The sequence below is a fragment of the Amblyomma maculatum genome, chromosome 3, assembly GCF_055883805.1.
Source record: "Amblyomma maculatum isolate TAMU_Amacu chromosome 3, ASM5588380v1, whole genome shotgun sequence".
Classification (NCBI taxonomy): Eukaryota; Metazoa; Arthropoda; class Arachnida; order Ixodida; family Ixodidae; genus Amblyomma; species Amblyomma maculatum.
The window spans coordinates 177,549,890-177,570,349 of NC_139346.1; the positions used below are offsets into that span (position 1 = coordinate 177,549,890).

General features: G+C 47.5%; 1 protein-coding gene across 9 annotated transcripts in view; it reads left to right on the forward strand.

Annotated features, from left to right (window-relative positions):
- Positions 1-20,460, forward strand: part of LOC146197046 (anoctamin-7-like) — a 97,899-nt gene that overhangs the window by 44,477 nt on the left and 32,962 nt on the right. For 3 of the 9 annotated variants that reach the window (XM_084598766.1, XM_084598768.1, XM_084598767.1), the window contains exons 3-8: positions 14,623-14,761; positions 15,895-16,004; positions 16,617-16,724; positions 17,723-17,859; positions 18,386-18,554; positions 19,884-20,049. In XM_084598766.1, the coding sequence (XP_084454892.1) occupies positions 14,623-14,761; positions 15,895-16,004; positions 16,617-16,724; positions 17,723-17,859; positions 18,386-18,554; positions 19,884-20,049 (829 nt within the window). Of the gene's footprint in view, positions 1-3,442; positions 3,583-11,121; positions 11,351-14,590; positions 14,762-15,894; positions 16,005-16,616; positions 16,725-17,722; positions 17,860-18,385; positions 18,555-19,883; positions 20,050-20,460 lie in introns of those variants that run through there. The other 6 variants (XM_084598769.1, XM_084598773.1, XM_084598765.1 and 3 more) reach the window with 5 other exon arrangements.

Below are 20,460 nucleotides of genomic sequence, written 5' to 3' on the forward strand. Positions count from 1 at the left end.
GAACAATCGGTGTGCAACATCATCATCATCAGTCATCAATTCACCCCTGTACACTGCACAGCAAAGGCACCTCCCAGTGATCTCCAGCTATGCATGTCCTGGGTAGATGCGCCTCCCTGCTCAGAAACAAACTTCTAGATCTTACCTGGAGTCTACTCCATCATCATCATCATCATCATTCGCCGGACTGTACACACTGCAGGGCGAAGGTCCCTCCGATTTTCCTCCGATTAACCCGGTCCTGTGCTAGCTGCGTCCACTGGACCCCTGCGAATAATTTTCTGCCGCCCCCTGCTACGCTTACCTTCCCTTGGAATCCAATCGCTTACCTTTAGTTGGAGTCTACTCCAACTTGCTATAACTAAGGAACTTTTCTATGGTTATTCATTCTCTGCATTTCGCGCCGAACCTGTGGCGTTTACCTCTTCTTGTTTGCAGCCATAGGATGCCATTCATGTGTACAGTGCTATACGTTCACATGAAGGAACTCATGGGCTAAGCTTACTATAGACAGGATTCACAAGATCATATTGGCTACATTTTCAGGAGATCTCAGTCACCTCATCTCTAGGCTGCATCCTCACTGAACTTGCGGTCAGGAATTGCTGCCCGACGTCTTTGATTCTAGAGAAGTGTCGCACACAACTACTCTCGTAAAGTACAAAAGTAAAATGAAAAAGAATTGAGGGTAAACTTTCATGAGCTAGCGACCATCATTTTGTCAACCCTTGTTCATTTTGCTTTGTATTCTAGGATAATGTAATCTCCCTGCCTTCGCTCTATCGCACCCTTGTAAAAAAAAAAAAAAGAAAAAAAAATCCACGGTGGAGAAAAGGCAAGAAGATGAGTTTCTTTGCGACACAAAACCAATTTTAAATCTTGTAGGTCACCTTCAGTCCACAAGAATCGGATCTAACGGATAGGGGCTTTCTTCTGATATCTGGTTCAGTTGCGTGCGTGTTACAAAAGCCATTGTTATAGCAGAGTAGCGATGCGTCTGTTGTAAGCGGTTGTGAGCCACCGCTCCAATGACAAGCATCGAGAAGTGATGAAACAAGGGGCCGGTTAAGGGCAAATGGATGTAACATTGTACACGCTTAACCTATTCCATCCCCATGCTCGGCAGAATGGTCACACTGTTCTTTTGAAAGACACTAGAGGCTCTTTTTCTTTGTTTTCATTGAATTCACTTCTTGTACGTCATTTTCATTCATCTATCGCGATGATGCGTTTTGCGCAAGCGCAGGGTTTGAATAACGACTGAGACTGTGAAAGCATAGAACGCGTAGAGAGCAAATATCTCAAAGGATATCGAAAACCATTTTGCAGAGACAGGAAGCCGGTAGACAGGGTAGATTCGTTGTGCTTTCTCAAATGTTTATGAATATATATCATATAATGTCATGTGTAATATGTACGACGCATTTGCAAATATACTAGAATGTGTTATGCGTTTCGGCATATGGTGCTTCGCTGAATAAAGGGTGTCGTATCACAAAGCGCAAATGCACACCCAGAAGAAGCGCAACAGCCTCACTTTTGTTGCTTGCTGCTCAGTGTGCCTGACCTTGTTTATAGCCGCAGGAACTTAAGGTCGGATCCTGAAGAATTACACTCATGCTGATTTGTTGGTACCCCGCACAGCGCTACGGACAATGTGTTGCGAAGGTAATCCCTAAATAACATAAGGCTATGCCGTAAGTGATGCGGACCGTACTCAATGCGGAATGCGTTTATTCAGCAAAGCTTCTGCGAACTTACCCGCTTGTAGCATATGTGGCTGCACCTTGCGAAGGGGAAGGGGTAGTTTAAAGAGTGGCGAGGGTGAGGCGTGGCCACCTGCGCACAGGCGAAAGGATTGCCGCTGCTTCTCTACGCATGAATGAGCATGAAGGCTGTGTGCCGAGGTGTTCGTTACGTGTTCGACAAGCTGAGTGCCAGATAACTTAAACGGGTCGGGATGGGCTCAGAGCTGTGAGTGATCGTGAGTGACGTCAGACAGTGCAGATTCAGAACTTTGCCTTCGATGTAATAGGCGCAGTCGTAACTTCAGGGCTCGATTCGGTTAAGTCACGTTTTTGTTCCACGTATGAAATGACACACGTCATAGGTCGCTAGACGCGGTCACAGTAGCCATCGACAGAGCAAAGCTCCAATCGAAAGCGTGAACGACACAGAAGCAAATGATGCTCAACTGCCGAAAAGAATCGCACATCAAAGCAACAAATCATTGTTCCTGTTTTGCCGTGTTATTACTCATGGGTGACAATCTGTTTCTTTTCCGTTGCTTTTGTTATTCCTTAAAGTTAAGCGCCGACAGACTGTTTCTTGTCTGTCGCTTTTGTTATTTTTTAAAGTTAAGCGACACTCTTAAGCAAAATATGCTGAGGAATTCGCATATTTTGCTACTTTTCTCTTCATTTATATTGCTACCCTGCAGCCCAAATTTGCAGATAATCCGCCGATATAGTATGGCCGCAAGAGCATACTGTCTTATAGGATATCAGCTATTGCACGGAGTATTCAGCACCGCTTATGGCATATATATATATATATATGCTCTCTGTTGAAAGTAAGGGTAACGATGAACTTAAGAGGTGAGCTAAGGTAGGGTGGTCGCTGCTGTCGCATTTCAGGGATATTTAAAGAGTGCTATAGGAGATGCGCATTAGTCTGCAGGGGACACAGCGGTTGTATATACGCTTTGTTTGAGATGTAACAATCCGAAGCTGCAAAGGGGCTACGAAGGAGACCGTAGTGTAGGGTTCAGGATTAATTTCGATCACATGAGGTTCTTTAGTGTGTGCTATTATCGCACAGCACACAAACGTGTTTGCATTTCGCCTCCATCTAAATTCGTATCCCGGGGCCGGATAATACCCCGAGACTATGCATGAAGGTAGACGCAAAAGCCGTCGAACCACAGCAGTGAGTCTGCATCATATGATTTGGAGGAGAAGGTGGAGAAGGGGGAGGATGGTAGAGATGATGGCGATGATTTCAACCTTTTGCGATCGCAGTGCACAATGTAGGGAGCTTGCCGCGTATTTCAAGCATCGAAGAAGCTGGTGAGTTGCGGGTTGAGCTTCCAAACGACAGCCTATAAGTGCATGGGGAGACAGCTATCTCAAAAAGCTCGGAATAAGATGGGTTTTCAGCCGAAAGAAGATGTAGCGAAGAAACTTCTAGACTTTTCGGCCCCAGCCTTGGGGTGAAGCAAGGAGCGTGATGGCGATGGTGCAGCGACCTCTGCATTCGCAATTCTGACTGGAGGGTGAAGAACCCGCGCCCATGCTTTCGAACGGCTTTCTTGCATCCGCCTCTCGCGAAATCCAGAGCGAATTGCAAACGAGCCGAGCTTTACGAAACGTCCTGGGAAGGCTGATACGGACGCAGGAAACGTCGATCGCTGCGGCCCTCGCTCTGCGTTGGTAATTGGCTGTATAGATCGAGGCCGGAGCGCAAAACAGCAGCGACGGTCTGTTTTCTTTAGTCTCGTGGCGAAGAAAACAAGGCTGGGGACTAGGCTCAAGAACTTTAAAGAGATCGTCTCGCTCTGCTTCGCTCTCTTCAAGTTGGTCGGCGAGTCTATGTTTTCTGCTCATCTGTGGTTTGGGGGAAACAATGTAGCATGTTTATTTTGAATGTCATGGAGACTAGAAAACTTGCTAGTAGTTTGCAGTGGAGACGCTTGCTCAAGTTTCAGTGACACCTGGGAAGCATATGTTAGGTCGCTTGTGCTACCCTTCGAAGCAGGGAGTGTGTTTGAACTTTTTACTCATGTACACTCCATAAGTGAGACGTTGGCCGGGCTTGAGGATCCTATAAGAGCGTGCTGATTTCCTAATTGAAATGTTTGAACACACCATTTCATGGCCTTTATATATCTTGCTCATTTTTTTTTCACCCTTATTGTTGTCCACCTGTTTGTTTAATGAGCATTCCCTCATGCCGAGCACCACGTGATCTCTCTTACACCCGCTGTTTTAAAAGAGTTTTATTATTATTTTACAAGACCGCCACAATTTTAAACAGCATTCGCGCTTCTAAAATTTAAAACCTGCATTGGCCTAGGGCGCGTGAACCAGCAAACTATAGTGCAGATCCTATATAAGAGCGTGCTGATTTCCTAATCCTAAATGTTTGAACACACCGTTTTATGGCCTTTCTATTTTACTCATTTTTTTCCCTTATTGTTGTCCACCTATTTGTTAAGTGAGCATTCCTCTGGCTGGTCCTTCCTCATGCCGAGCACCACGTGAGCTCTTTTAAAGACGCAAAAAACATCCACTCCTTTTAAAGGGTTTTATTTATATTTTACTAGACCGTCACAATTTTGAACTGCATTCGCTTCTAAAATTTAAAACTAGCATTGGCCTCGGGCGCTTGAACCAGCAAACCTAGCGTAAGATTATGAAATACTTAAGCTTCTTGTTTCAGCACATGGTTGTTGGTGTTTAAATACTCCAGATGCGTTCTTGAACTATACGGCGTCCACCACTTAGACATTTTCGCTTACGCGTGGCGAAGTCTTACTTGCACAGCCCCCGTAGCTACGGCAAGCGTATTCAGTCTTTTCTCTCATCTTAGTGAGAATTACATGAAAGGGTCACCTGTATGGACTTCAGCATTCTTGGGACATCTATCTTTTTTCCGTGTTGTCTTATATTTGGTTGCTGCACGGCATTGGAAATTTACCTACTACGAAAAGACAAAAGCAGCAGTCTTCTTTAGTTTTTCTCTTTTTCTACCGCTCTTCCGTAGAAATTTGCTGCCTGCCTGCGTGCCTTATACTTTCTCCAGCGTCAAAACAAACAAAATACGATAACGCAGGTTGAGCACAGCGCATCCAACGCATTCTGTGCCTCTAGCAAACAGAAGATCCATTCATCTCGCTGCGCCGTTTAATTGCAAGAGCAAACTGCGGAGCCCAGCCATGCCTGGCTTGTCTAGTGGCTTGTCTTCGTCGGAGCGCCCGGCCGCAGCAGGCGGCGGCGCGCGTTCTCCGTATCGTCGACGTCTTGCGCGCGCGCTCGGACGTGTAAACAAGGCGCGTTTGGCCGTGTCGCTTCGCCGCCGAAACGAGCCTCGTGCTCGGCCGCGTCGATGCGCGCAGCTGCGGTGACAAAGGGCCCCGCGCACACGCAACAGCTTCGCCTGAAAGCAAGCCCGAGCACGACGTTAACGCGGCGAGCTCGCAGGCGCCGCCTTTCGCTAGACAAGAGCGCCGCTACTCGGCAAATGAGAGGGCCAGAAAAACGTAAAAGAAAGTGCCATTTAAGACGCCCCCTCGTAGCAAAGGCAATGAGGCTTCGCAGCGGAACTGCACATCGCAGCCAGAGCTTACCAGTCCGGCCAGGATTAACAGTATCTGCGCTATTCTGCGCGCCAATGCGCGGTCGATAGTGATGAAAGAGGGCGGCGTGCCTCCGATGCCAAGCCGCACGCTCACAATGATTACTAAAGCAATCTGCGCCTAAAGCACGTAAAATAAATGACGCTTTTAATCAATCAGTCGGTCCTCCTATGTAGTCTAGTGCTGGCTGGCCGTCTTTGTGCACTGCCTGGGAACGCAAGAAAAGCAACGTTATTCCCTCAGCTACCTCTCTCCTCTCTCTCTTTCGTTCTGTGGGCGTGCGTGTGCGCGAACGTCTTTCACTCTTCTGTAGAAGCCTTTCTATTTACATTCTAATATATCCCCTGACGATAGTGCTCATGTTATATTCATGCTACCTTTAAGCTCCCTTTAACAAAGTTTCTTCTTCTCGGCGGCATTCCCCTGACAGACCGCGCAGGGATTGATATTCGCAACGTTCACGCGACCGCTTCCGGTACAACCCTTGAGATGATATCCGGCGAGCGGCACGTGCCTCCCCAGCTGGGAACAGTGTCTCCCGCAATTACCGAATGATGACCAAAAGTGCGCCCAATATAGATTTGTAAGCAATGTTTGGCGAAGCTTAATCGCGTCCTTGTAGATTTATGCCTCGAAATTCACCCTTAACGGCACCTTGATTAGTGACAATACTCTTTTATCGGAGCAACAGTCAGAACAGCGAACACAATGTGATTATAAAGCATTTAAGCAAACTTCATTTTTAGTGGCAAAGGTGACGGCTGCTTTCTTTAAGGGCAGCCAAAAATCGCCGTGAGTGGCTATAGCTTTAGTAGCTTTAGAAGAGCTTAACATACGCATGTTGTACAACTTCATCCGCCAGTTTTGGGAGAAAATTGAAGAACATCTACAAAGACTTAGCTACATTAAGCTTAACACAAATATTGAGGTTAAAACTGTCCTAACAGTGCTGTTCGCGCACTTCTTTAGCATACGATGACTCCGTCTAAGTCCCGTGCAGGGCCACGGACACTTACGTTTGCGACAGCCTCATACATACACGGTGTTGTGCCCGGCCAAAGCCGCCCAGAAATTCAGCCGGACGCCAAACTTCTCCGGCGATCGCCTCCTTCACAAAATCTGGATACTGCTCTGCAAGACACCGGTGTACTGGAGGCGAGCCGTGCCAAGGGGAGAGAAGCGACGTGTTTCAACATGAGCTCAGCATCCGGACAGCTCGGCGCCGTGGCCCTGGCGGTGGAACCCTTCTCACTACGCGGCATATTTGAAGCAAGAGCGCAGCAAGTTCTCCCATTGGTCCTGCGAAAGTGCTGCCGTCGAATTGGACCATTTGAGCGTCAACGGACTCTCGATTTACGGAGACTCAAGTGCTTCCGCTCGAGACTCCGAGAGTGAGTTCGTCACTAGCGTCCATCGGAGCAGTTCGCCCCCTGAGAGAGCGGACGCGGCGAAACCTCCCTGGCCGTCGCTGCGCAAGAACAGTCGCGTATGGCTATGTTAGCTTTCGGCCCCAGGGACGATCTCGTTGTGTAAATGCCTGTAAATAGTGTATAAATATTTTCTTCATCTCACCAGCGCCGACTCGGATCCATCGCTACCGCCCAGGGAGCTGACAGCCCTCGTTCACGAAACGGGTGACGAGCGCTACGCAACCAATTCCTTGGCACAACCCTGTTGTCGGTGGGATACCGTGTTATAACTCCACCGGCACAACAACGGCTTTCATACGGCGATGATCTTTGGTTAGACTGTGAAGCCTAAAAGGTTTGCGTTACGCCTCATGTACAGATGGAGAATGAGTGGCTCATGCTCACGAGCACCGAATTTCGGCTTCCAATTACAGCTTATCTGAGGATCTTGCGTCTGTCCTGGGGGAGGAGTTCACACTCAGCGCGATCACCGCTCGGAGGAGCGAACAAGACAGTGGTGCAACCATGGACGCGTGGATTGCGTATGCCCCCTACACTCTAAACACAAATAAGCCTATAAGGGAGTAAAAAGAGAGTAGCGTGTTCTCTGGTGCACTCCCTTGTAGGAGCACGGCGTTGTACGTCTCCAAGCTCTCAGGTAGATTTTCACCACTAACTATACGAAATGCTATACTTTGGCAACAGAAGCATATTTCCTTCTTAATGCTCATTTGATGTAATTGGTAATGATAGGTGGCTTTTAAAGACTGCACCAGGCGTTTTGACGTTAGGAATTAGAGGACAAAAGATTTCATCCAAATCTTCGTAATTGCTAGAAATTCGCATAATGTCAAATGAGAAATGGCTTCCAAATATCTAGTGATGAAAATCTACCCCGGGGCTCGGGCAGCATGCCCTGACTTTAATAGGAAATGCGCTAGAGGACAAGCTACTCCCTTTTTACTCCCTTATAGGCTTCTCCGTGTTTTGAGTGTATTCTGCGTCACTTGCTGAAACGAAACGCCACCACCGGCACCGAAGCTCGACTGGTAAATGAACCACTAAGCGCAAAGCCTCCCGCGATGTCTTCACGCAACCACAATGAATACGAAGCGACCACAGACGCGTGAAGAGGGCTGACGCTGTGACAGCCTACTGAACCCCAATGCAAAGGACCTCCGAAAGACAGCTTTCCGTCGTCAAAAATGAAAAAGAAATCCGCACGCTTAGAGAGTTACCGATTTCAAACGCTTAAACACGCGTGAACAGTTTAGAAAGTCGAGCATAGAGGCAGTGAAGGGAAAGCAGGATAAATAAACCACGGTACTGCTATCACGTCGGTGACAGAAATTTTGAAATGACAAGAAATGAAACTTTGTACGACAGATCTAACAGCATTTGTCTGAGTTTTAGTTTCCTGAATGATGTCGGTCCATACACTCCATAGGAAAATACAAGTTTGAGTGCGCGAGGAAACCGAAGTTTTCGCTCGATCAAGAACGGCATTTTCCTGTGGGGTTTTTGTGGATGGCACACAGCTGGCGAAGAAGAAAACAAATACGTTCGAGGACAAAGTCTGCACAATTACGGTTGTTTCAATGAAAGGACGCACGTTTAACGGTGTAAGCAATGCAATGTAGAAATTGAAACAAAGTGAACAAGCTCACCAGTACTCAAGCACACTATTCGAACTACATGACTGTAAAATAAAAAAAAAATGAAAAGAAGGAATTGGAAGCAGTATAGCAGAGTAAAATCATCCATGCACTTTTTTGTTTGTAAGTGACTGCTTTTTAATATTAGAAGTTTATCCTTAGAGCTGCGTTACTTTTTCTTTGGAGTGAGTATGCACCTTATCTAAAACTTGAATCTTAGGATGCCCTGTGCGCATAATCTTCCATTTCTCTGTCTTTATCCCTGTGGCAAAGCTTCAAAGAAGCGATTACTAACGAAAGAATACATCGGCTATTGTCGAGTCCCACGCATCATTCAGCTGCAGCCTTACATGTACGAGCTGATACGCATGTATAACGCTGTATAGACAGTATACACAGCCGCAAGTGAATACTACGAAATGGCCGCCTAGGTAGGAAGTTGCCAGGTTATGTGCTCAAGAAGCGTATGCAGCAACGCCTCGCCTCGCGAGGCGTTTTTCGGCGCAATTCGGAATTAATATCAATGCACTGGCTCGCCCGGCAGTTCCTTCATCTTTCGTGAGCCACAGATTCGTTCTCAAAGGAAGCGTCACTCATCCGATGCAATCTTGACGCATAGTAACGCAAAATAGCCGAATGGCGCTTCCTTGGACGTCCAAAGCTCAGTGTGCATGAACTGGCAACTGTGCATGCCTCGGGGAGACCGGGCGTCTGGGAGTGAAGAAGATTTATGCAAAACGCGTGCATCTGAAGGGCGCACAGCTGCTCTGGGCGCCGCGGTTGCCCACTTCGACAGAGGCAGCCGAGAGCAGCTGGTCCGACGTCGCTTGTGCCGCGTTCTCTTGGCGGACGGGTCCCCTAGCAACGAGCATGAAAGGGTTCCTGATAGGATACACACACGTCTAATTGCGTATATAGGCTCTGAGAGCCATTTCTGCGGGCGTGACGTGAATGAGTATTTGATGCTCGTAACAAATACATATTCTATTGCTACATAAGAAAGCGCGGTACAATATTCAACCACGGAGAGTAACAGGCGCAGCATGTTTCGGTCAGATCGTGCGCTCTAATAATTTGACAGTAACAAGGCCGCTGCGAACATCGATCTTGTATTCCACTGACTTCTTTTAGAATGTAGACTACAGCCTTGAACTGCTCCGGACTATATTCTAGGTTAGTCTACACAGAACGAGTCTAACAAGCTGTTCATGTTTAAAGATTTCGTTTCGTTTGGTGTATATGTTTTCACGTCCTAAAGGGAGTCAGGCTACGAGGAAAGGATCATGTGATCGTATGTGGTAATGAAACTTGACATAAGGATACCGGCGACGGTGAGCGTGTGTGTGTGTGTGTGTGTGTGTGTGTGTGTGTGTGTGTGTGTGTGTGTGTGTGTGTGTGTGTGTGTGTGTGTGTGTGTGTGTGTGTGTGTGTGTGTGTGTGTGTGTGTGTGTGTGTGTGTGTGTGTGTGTGTGTGTGTGTGTGTGTGTGTGTGTGTGTGTGTGTGTGTGTGTGTGTGTGTGTGTGTGTGTGTGTGTGTGTGTGTGTGTGTGTGTGTGTGTGTGTGTGTGTGTGTGTGTGTGTGTGTGTGTGTGTGTGTGTGTGTGTGTGTGTGTGTGTGTGTGTGTGTGTGTGTGTGTGTGTGTGTGTGTGTGTGTGTGTGTGTGTGTGTGTGTGTGTGTGTGTGAGAGAGAGAGAGAGAGAGAGACAGAGTGCGCGCACGCACGCACGCACGCACACACAGGTGCGCCGGTTAAACCGCATTCATTCCGCAGCAACTTGCATGGCGTTGACCTCGGCTGCGTTTGCTAGATCGTTAACGAAGTCAGAATCTTGTCTTCTTTTAAGCATTTAAGGCGAGTTTGCACTGACGTAACGGATATTGAGGCTGCATAGGTTGATGCACAGCTGAGGTGCATCACGGATGTATAATGTTCTGAGGCATCCAGCATTAGTAACAGTAGTAATGTGGATGTTCATTTCGACATACTTAGAGAAAAAACAAAATGAAACCTCGAATCACTTTCAAGCAGTAGCACATTGATAGGCTTCTATTCGTGGACAAATTATCAGCGTCATTTGCCAAATGACACGTCAAAGTTACTTGCATATATTGAGCAGGCAATGGTATGTAGGCAAAAGTGCATTACAGGGCTGTCAATAAACGTGTTTCAATCAATCAATGGTATGTAAGTAAGCAAGGCTTATATTTCATCATGCTGGCTCACTAAAGAAGAAGTTGCTGGATTCAGTTCCCCAATGCTCCCGGGTGCCCTCCGGTGATGCCACGAGACACGCTTTCCCATGGCCTACATTGCGCGACAGACTTAAAAAACGGGTCTCTGACCCCAGCTTGAGTAGATGTTTGTGATGTGGATCTCTTCGACCAAAGCTGCCCTTGTGCCAATAAAATCCGTCATTTTTATCTGGTTGATTCCCCGCTTTCACCCGCATTACTTTTCCGTTTGGCGCACTGCAGCGGCTAATGCCTATACGCGGCACTCTATTAGCATGTGATTACTGGATGACCTTCTTACGGTGGGCAGACCTGCGTTCCATTATACTTCCGTGCAGATTTCCTATAGCTGAGCAAGTTTCTTTCTTTGATATTATAAACTGAGGGGAAACAATACGTCCTGACGGGCTGTTTGGACGGTCAAATGCGCTGCTATGTGAAGGACGAACAATACCTTTGTCTCGACAGTGAGCGAAGCAATGACGAGAAGGGGCACTGGCTGTCTCCGGGAAAAGACTGCACAGGCGACAGCTCCAGATGCTTCGTCCTGAGATAGACGCCTGCGCGAGCTCCGGCGAGCATTTGAAGGAAGGTAACCACGAAGAACCAACGGAAGAGCAGCAAGCCTCAGTTCACGAAGGGTTACTGGACCGTGGCGATTTCCCCAAAACACCGGAATCGGAGCGGAGTCTGCAGGGTACGTTTTGATGTGGCACATCTCATACCTCTATAGAAGTTCCTGGGAATCTTGTGACAGCACCTATAGCAGAGCACAAGTTCGACTGGAGTGACGCGTAAAAGGCCTTCGTCTTTCAGTAGACCTATAGTCGTTATGACGGTGGTGGTGGTGGTGGTGGTGGGGTGGGTGATGATGATGATGATGATGATGATGATTTCATTTTAGTTGAGTGAAGATGGTGCTTCCATTAAGGGGGCTCATCAGCAGACAAGTTCATGTACACATGCCACTTGAGTCAGTGACATCCATGTTTTGGGCGTGCCCCATTTATACTTCGATCTAGCCCCAATGGGCGCATGTTGAATTTGGCCACTGCCTTATAATTACCATTTGAACACTGTCATTTAAAATGCATAACTAGAGAGCTAGCTTTAACTGCCGTCTGGTCTTTATGAAGGTAACCGAGTCGAATATATAGAGCTTAAGTGGAGCGTAAAGAGAGAAATGCCGTCCGATGTCTTCATCTGCTTGGTGTAATATTTTGAGGATATCTTTTATTAAGGCCATTCAATAACAAAATTTCAAAGCAAGAAAACATTACCTAGTGGAGCGACACCGAAAAGCTATACTGCTGCATTTAGCTTTTCTATAAGCAAGATCACGCTTTTATTTTTTCTTGAAAACACATTGTGCCATTCTATTTTGCTAGCGACTAAATACATCTTTTCCTGTAACCTTGCACCCAATTTGTTGCCCAGGAAGCATATGCTGAGTTCTGCCTTTATTTATTTGGATATATTGCATTCCAATGTTTTGGCTATTGTGGGAGCGGCATACAAATATAAGCATACAAAAAAAAAACCACACAACACGAGAAGGCACACAATGCGGCTGCCAGTCTAAACTTGCGCATTGTCTAGAGCCTATCAGCTTCGGAAAGGTTTTTCCTCGGTTAAAACTGGATATGACTCTAAGTGCTTTGATTAGTTTTCCGCTGGAGCATATCAAATGAGGAGGAACAGCCTGTTTCGTGCATTTAAATTAATTGCTTACAGGATGGCGGTTTCTCTACATAGCAGAATATCTAGAGGCACATGTCTGTATCTATTTCTTTCGCAGCTCTATCATCGATGACAATCTGTCAGTCCGAACATCACTCACATTTTTGTTTAAAGACTGCACAGTGCTACATTTGGTGCCAATAAAAGCTAGAAATGAGAGGAGGTGATAATACTGCGCCCCCGCAGAGTAGTGCGTGCAGTGACGTCAATGATCCGACTGTGCTGCTTTAGAATATATGCGGTCTGGCGCCCAACCCCAGCCGCGCGTGTGTTGTGCTGTGCGCGCGATTAATTAATAACAGGACACTATACGCGCACACGTCTTGCTATAGACGGCGCTTTTTTTTTTCTTTTTTTTTTTTTGCGTGCATTATGCTCTGGTCTCTCGCGAGCAGTTATACTTCGGAGAGCTATAGCGCTCGCGTGCTAGCGGTTCATACAGTTTATCATTTGCACTTTGTAAATACGGGAACATATCTCTGTCCTGTCCTATCTCGGTATCACGTCCTCCCCCTCTTTCCTCGCTCCCCCCCCCCCCCCCCCTGTTCTTCCTTTCAATGTCCTCTATTCACTTTTATTTGCGCCGGCCGTAACATGGGTGCTTGAAATTCGTTTGAAATTAGTCACCGCTAACTAGTTCATAGCGTTCAACAGAAAACAGCTGAGCCCGGAGCAGCACACAAATTTCCCAATTTAGACTGCACTGAAGATAAAACACAAAGGGTTGTACGGATAAAAATTATTGGACTTCATTGTAAGCGGCATAAGTCTATTGATGACCTCATTGCTGAAAAACCACGTGGGAAACTTCAGTGCTGAGTATTTTCGGACCTAAAGGAAATGACCAGCGACTGACACGTACGTATAGGGCTGCAGCGGACAATTTTAGCAGACTCCCTTAAAGCTTGCAACCTGCAAGCTGAGGCTGAGAAGATTTTTTACATGTAAAACCGGTTCCCAGTATAGGTCGACACCATTGTTTCAGAGGTTAATGTTGGTGACCAGTCTACGGGCACTGGAGCGTTACTTAGTGTTTACAAACTGTTCCACAAGTCTTCTGTCAAGCCACTTTGTCTTAAAGTCCACAACTGAGTCATTACGTTTAGCTATGATGAGAAAAAAATAATTACATCAACGTACTATGCGTGATATTAGCGAAGGCCTAAAAACAAAACTGGCCATGAAAACTTGAAAAGAACCTTGCGAACAGATCAACGCTAAAAATATTTTGTGCAGTGATCACGCAAGATACTGCGGAAGTATTGCCGAGGCTGTATGTGTAGCGTCCTCCAAAGCTTTGGACAGTTACAACTCTCACTATAGGGGGTTTCACTTGACGTCATCCGCCAGGGGCGCTGGCGGCTATGCTCGCCATGGCAATAGTCTTTGTTGCAGATGACGCGCGCGCTAACGCTACTTTATTGTGCGACGGGACTGCTTTGCTCTCTGCGTGAATATGCGACTCAGTCGATATACGCGAGATCTGCGTGGAGTAGAGAAATGCCGATATCTTTAGAAGGTTCGGTTCTGCGGCGACATCTACCCGTATGATTATACGACGACTCCAAGCGGTCCAAGACTTTGCGAATGGTACGCCGAAACCATTCCGCATTCTGTCTTGTGCCGAGGTCCTAAGTTTTCTTGCACCGATAGACAATAACTTTGGAAATTAAAAACAAAAATATCAACCTGAGTATCGTTCTCGTCCCCACACCATTTTTTTTTAATTATTACTATACATCCGAACACAGCACTGTTCATCACTGTTGACACTCGACAACCGCACTGGGCGACGCAGCACAAAACACTGACTAATCGTTCAGCGCAGAAAGCTCCACGAATGTAGGTGGTCGTGGGCACAATTAAACACAAATAACACGGTTCAATTATCTTGGTTCAATAGTCATTTCCAACGGTGCCTGTATCCCGTATGGCGAACTTGAGAGAGTGCGCGCGAGTGTTTCTGGAGTGCGAACAACGACCAGCCCGAGCGACGCTAGCGCCGCCTAGCAGCACGGCGTCAGTGAAACCCCCCTATGTGATGGTCCTTCAATGGCGTAAAAAGGGCGCTTATATATCTAAAGTGTGTGCTACCATTACGCGAAGGATGAAAAGGTGCCGGGTGTGCTACACGGAGCCGAAAAGAAGCGGCACAGATTGCGCGGTGGCTGACGCGCGGTCCCCTGGCTGGCTGCAGTGGCGTTTCAGCTTGGCGTGTTTGAAAAGCAGAGGCTGAGCGGAGGCCGACCGCGTGCGCAGAACACCGCCGACGACGAGCTGGAGTCGCAGGCCAGCGACCATGGGCTCGTGATGGGGCCCGTCCAGAACCAGGCGCCGCTATTCTTCCGAGACGGAAAACGCCGCATAGGTGAGCCCGCCTATAGTTCGGAATTCTATTTACATTTACATAAGTATGTTTTTAATACATCTCTTATCATAGTAACTGAATAACTCAATTCTCTTTGCGTCAAGCTGCACACTGTTGCCCAATTGTGCTAATGTCATGCTTGTTAAACACGCTTGTTCTGTTTATTCATGCTATAAATATATCTATTAGGTTAAAGTGCTCACCACGGTAGTACTGACGCTCTGTATTCTAATTTGCCTGACCATCGCAGTTCCTTTTTTTTTTTGTTGTTTTTTTTTTGTTTTTTTTTTTTTTTACATACCAGCCCGGTACTGAAAAACAGCTCATATGCTCCCTTCAAGTTATTCATAAAACAGCATTTTTTTCTTTGCATTTGTACTTGAATCTTTGTTGAAGTAACTATGAATGAGCTTCAGAAAATTATTGAAACTAACTACATGTGATCCCGCTCTAGATCAGAAGCGTTGCACTTAATTTCTCCCGTTTACACTCCATCATTCTTTCAGTATAGTAAACACAGCATGACCTCAAGTTTACTATATACATATATAGCATCGTAGCCATCTACCCATCATTTCTTCTTCCGAAAACATGTTGGTATTTCCCACTGAACCGTCACCATAAGAAAACAAGAGAAAGGAAGCTCGCGAACCCTTTCTGATGCATAACCGATTCCTGCTTCGCCTGCTTGTGCCTATCGGGCTCAGGGACCGAGCACACCTGACGACAGATGTGAAAGTTTCCACATCAATAGGCATATCTTTTTTTTTCCTCTCCCGAGCCTTTGTATCGGCGAGCATTTGATCTCCACCACTGCTTCCTCTCTTTTTTGTTCGCAACGAATGGAGAACGTCAAGATTTAGTGACACTAGAAGCACGTCACCATGGTGACACCAACAGCCGTACATCATCTCGTTCCTTCACGCAAATGCTTGAGTAGCAGCTATTTTTATCCTGCATCAAGAGCGTTACTGCGACTATTGCGTCCATAATTAGAGTAGTATAAATGAACCCAGGCGAGCCGACATGCCACCGTTATTCATCCCCAGACACGCGTCGCGTTACAGTTACGGCAACGCGTTATTGATAGAAGGGAGGTGTTGACGACCTTCTCTCTTGCCTCATGGACGCAGATTACGTGCTGGTGTACGAGGACAGCGAAGGAGCACGGCTGGGCAAGCATGATGAGTGGCGGTCTACATTCATGGCCAACTTACGGCAGGCTGGACTGGACATGGAGGAGGTACGCGCTGACGTTCAGATATACACACAGAGGGCGCTTCATGCGCCATACAAATTGAAACCCAGTGTCGAGGACGCGCTTGCATTATTCAGCAATCCTTACGATATTGCCGCGATGTCATTGCGATTAATGTGCTTTTTTTTTTTAAGTTTCTATGGGCCGTCAATTATGTGTTTTGATTTGTTTTTGTTTCCACTATGACTCTGCTGTTAGGTTGTGTAAGTGTTCGATTTAACATTATACTGTGTAATTTGCATTGCTTGCTCCTTTCCATATTGCTTTCCATTCTGTAGCGCTTAATGATAATTAGTTAATGAGATAAACTGTAAAATAAGCATGCAATCAAACTGTTGATTTTCTGGGAAGTTCGTAGCAAAATACCTTTCGACTTAAAGGGACGCAGTTACATCGCCGACTGTGTGACTCATACGAATCGGCAGGTTGAAAGACCAACAGCCTCCTCTTCACCATATGGTTACCTTTCCTCTTCTGAAGCACATGCCTACAGTGCTGATAACGTTTTGCTTTTTTCCTGGCACCTTGTCCATATTAGCAATAAACAGTTATCGCAATGCGCTGAACATTTGTTGATTGGCCGCGTGGCCCTCGCAGGAGCTGGTGGAGGGAGAAAGCAAGTCCACCCACTTCATCAAGCTGTCTGTACCGTGGCCAGTGCTGCTGCGGTACGCCGAGGAGCTCTGCCTCCGCGCCCCGCTTCAGGTACGCGAGTCACCTTGCGCTGCCAGCTTATAGTGTGCGCTCGACACCGCCGGCCTACAAGCAGACACCGTGTCATACAGCACGGACTCCAGCAGCTGTTTCGTTCTTAAGCTGAGCTATTGGGGAAATCATAAAGCACTCAAGGTAATCTGCACGCCAGATGGAGCACTGCGCTTACTGCCCGACTTCGCTGATCCGATTATAAGCCCCCTCGAAGCAGCTTTGTAAAGCAAGCAACGGCACGTTTGTCTTGGAACTTATATATGTCCTGCGCGTCAGTAGAAGACACTCAAGTCATATCAGATGGTGCTACGTACATCTATAAGAGTTATTTACCTACTTCTATAGACTAAAAAAACCAGAAGCAGAAATCCGGGCCCGGTCCTCGTGTCTGGCAGCCGAAGACATAGACTGTGTCCCGAGCAGTGAACGATTGTTGATGCCCTTCAACTTCCGCCATCTGCTGCAATAGTTTTGAACAGCCATAAACAATTCAAGACTATGTCGCAGGTGGCGTCTTATAGTGTGCTAAGGTATCGACCAGTGGGTGTGTCTTAATCAACGGCGCAATTGTACAGGCTTCAGAACAGCCACTTTCTTTGCATGGGCCCGTGGAAAAGATTACCAAAAGTGACGGCCTGCGGGCAGTCAACACCTGGCAGCATTGCTACCAGTTAGCCAACATGCGGAGGGTGTGGCGAAAAGCTAGGTGCCGCAAGTGAAAGACGCGCATTTTATTCGCATCTACAAATATAATCATACATTTCTGGGGTATTATTGATTCTCGTATTCTTATAGAATAATTTCATTTATTTATTATACGCCATACCTGAGCAATGTACTTCAATTCAGCCCCAATTTGAGATAAAAAGGACGAATAGCGCAGGCGTAATAGATTCAAGCATAATTTTTCGCTTCTATTTTCACTTTCACTTCTACAATCTCAACATTTATTTGTACTCTATATACTCTCCAATTCTCTTGCACGATCGCTACAGGCACACCCAAACCCCAGCGTTAACTGGTCGGCGGGAGTGCTGGCGGCTTTGCGCATCCCAAACATCATGGAAGCTGAGGTGCCCAACAAGCCTTTGGACTACTACACCTGCACCTTCAAGAAGTCAAAACTAGACAGGTGCGCCTTTCTTCCTCTCCTTAGTTTATACTAGTGCTCGTCGTCTATGTGTGGCAATCTGGCAGGTCGCCAGAAAGATGTTTTAACCGACGGATCGCTTCGTGAGAGTACAGCACATTTTACTGCGTTGTCTACAGTACATAATCAGAAGACGCCATTATAAATTCTAAGTGAAGACAATTAAATCCCATTAACACGTATAAGCATATTCGGCGTCTCGTCAACTCTTCGCGGCACTGGAAATCGTTGACTTGTTATAATTTTCGGGATATTCTGCTCCGCATTAAAATTCAACTATGTTGGCGCTTTTCAAACATTTCCCATGGTAGAACCCCTCTAAACTCGATTGTCGAAAAAAAAAAAGCAGAGGCTTTAAATGGTATCGGCCCTCCAAAAGTCACCCATATATCTCCTCCTTTTGGGGCTCGCTCCAAGTGCGTTGCTCTCCGCGCCAGAAGCCCCCTGTCGGTGAGGAAGGATAAGAAATGGCCGAAACCGACGTGGCTCATGTGCGCTTGAATCGCAGGTTCCTGGGCAGCGACAATCAGGACGAGTACTTCACGGTGACCCAACGCGTGTGCGTCGCCTACGAGATCCTGCAGACGTCGCGCTACGGCGCACGCCGCAAGGCGCAGATCGGCATCGACAGGCTCCTCGAGGAGGGAGTCTACACGGCCGCCTTTCCATTGCATGAGGTAAGTGGACGCGCGGTTGCGCTTCGTGCCGCACGGCGACGACCTGCTTCGAGAAGCATGCCCTTTGGAGTTGAAGTATTTATTGACAAAAACAGCGGCCCTAAAGACACGACAATGGTCGTCTAAGTTCCAATGTATCTTTACCAACTTGCCAAGTTTGTGATCCTGATATCCCATCAAGCAGAACTATCAATCCTCTTAGAGATTTTTTTAAATTTATTTTGGAACGCAGCTCTTTGACGCCCGTTCCTGCGTTTCGCGTCGTCGCCGCCGTTGTCCCTCGTTACCAGCTCCGCAGCCCATGAAGCGCGCGCTCCTTGGTTGGTTGGTTGGTTGGTTGGTTCACAGGAAGGGAAAGGCGCAGTAACTGTCACACTTGCTCTGTGGACACCTGAACCGCGCCGTAAAGGAAGGGAGGAAGGTGGGAGTGAAAGTGGAAAGAGAGAAAGGGGAGCCGTAGTGGAGTGCTACGGAGTAATTTCGACCACCTGGGGATCTTTAACGTGCGCTGACATCGCACAGCACACGGACGCCACTTCGTTTCGCCTCCATCGAAACGCAGCGCCACCGTTCGCCGCTGCGTGCACCCTCCTCCCACTCCCATCGTGTTCTCCGGTTGCTGCGAGCGCTCCTGCCGCCACCGTTCGCCTTTGCGTGTAACTCCCCCCCCCCCCCCCCCTCCCCACCCCACCCTCCCTTTTCCTCCGTGGCGGCGGCCGCGCCTGTTCTCCGATTGCTGCGCGTGCTTCTGCCGCCACCGTTCGCCGCTGCGTGTCCCCCCTCCCCACCTCATTCTTCCTGCGGCGCGGCGACGCTGTACTCCGGTTGCCGAAGCGCCGGCTCGGCATCAGCGGATCACGGTGCGTGTATCCCAAACTGAAACGCACAGCCACGTTGACTTGACTCGCTAGCGGCGTCAGCGACGTCAGTCGCTGCTATCGCCGCGCAACGTTCCTTATGGGCCCACGAGCTACCTCCCGATAACTTAATTGCTCTCTTCGCTCCTCCTCCAATGCCACCCCTTTTCGGCGGCAATCAGAGCGCCGGATTGGTGACGGCGGATCTCGATATGTGCACCACCCGAGCCGAAACGCATGCCACAATCTATCGAAAAACTCAAACAGATGGTGAGCTGTGCTCAAATTTCGAATTAGGAAGCAACGTAATCATCGGCAATTTTTCATTCTCACTTCCCCTGCTGCGTCGGGTCATATATCTTGCTCAATTTATGGTTCATTTAAGTGTCGCTGTACGTGGACATGCCACCTAATGGTGCGTGCGCATGATTATCGAGCAATCATCCTTCGAAGACTTACCGGTATCGCGCAGGGCGAATACCGGAAGCCGGTGGGCAACGTACCTCCGAACACATGGAATCGGCGCCAAGTGTTGTACGAGTATTGGGCGCGCTGGTCGTGCTGGTACAAGTACCAGCCCCTAGATCACATCCGGGAATACTTCGGCGAGAAGATCGGCATCTACTTCGCATGGCTTGGTGAGCATTTCTTCCTACCGATGCTACCCATAAATGACACGGCACCCAAGGTGGAATCACATTTCGATCTACATGCCGTGTTGACATAAGCATAGATGCAAATGAAACCTTCCTGCCACTGTTTTTTTTTTTTCGTGTGTGTGTGTGGGGGGGGGGGGTGGAGGTGTTTTGAAAGAAATAAAAAGCTGGCACCTCAATCACCTTGAAGCGAACAGCAACGGGCTCAGACAAGGACAGAATGGAAGAACACATGCGAGCGCTGATGTCGAAACTAAATTTATTTGAATCACAAGGGCGGAATGTATTCTACTTTTAGTTCCTGTCAATCCGTTGTATTTCTCTTTCTTCGTGCTGGAATGTGTGCCTATGTACCTTCAGGTTAAATTTACTTGTTTTATCGACGCTTGCCCG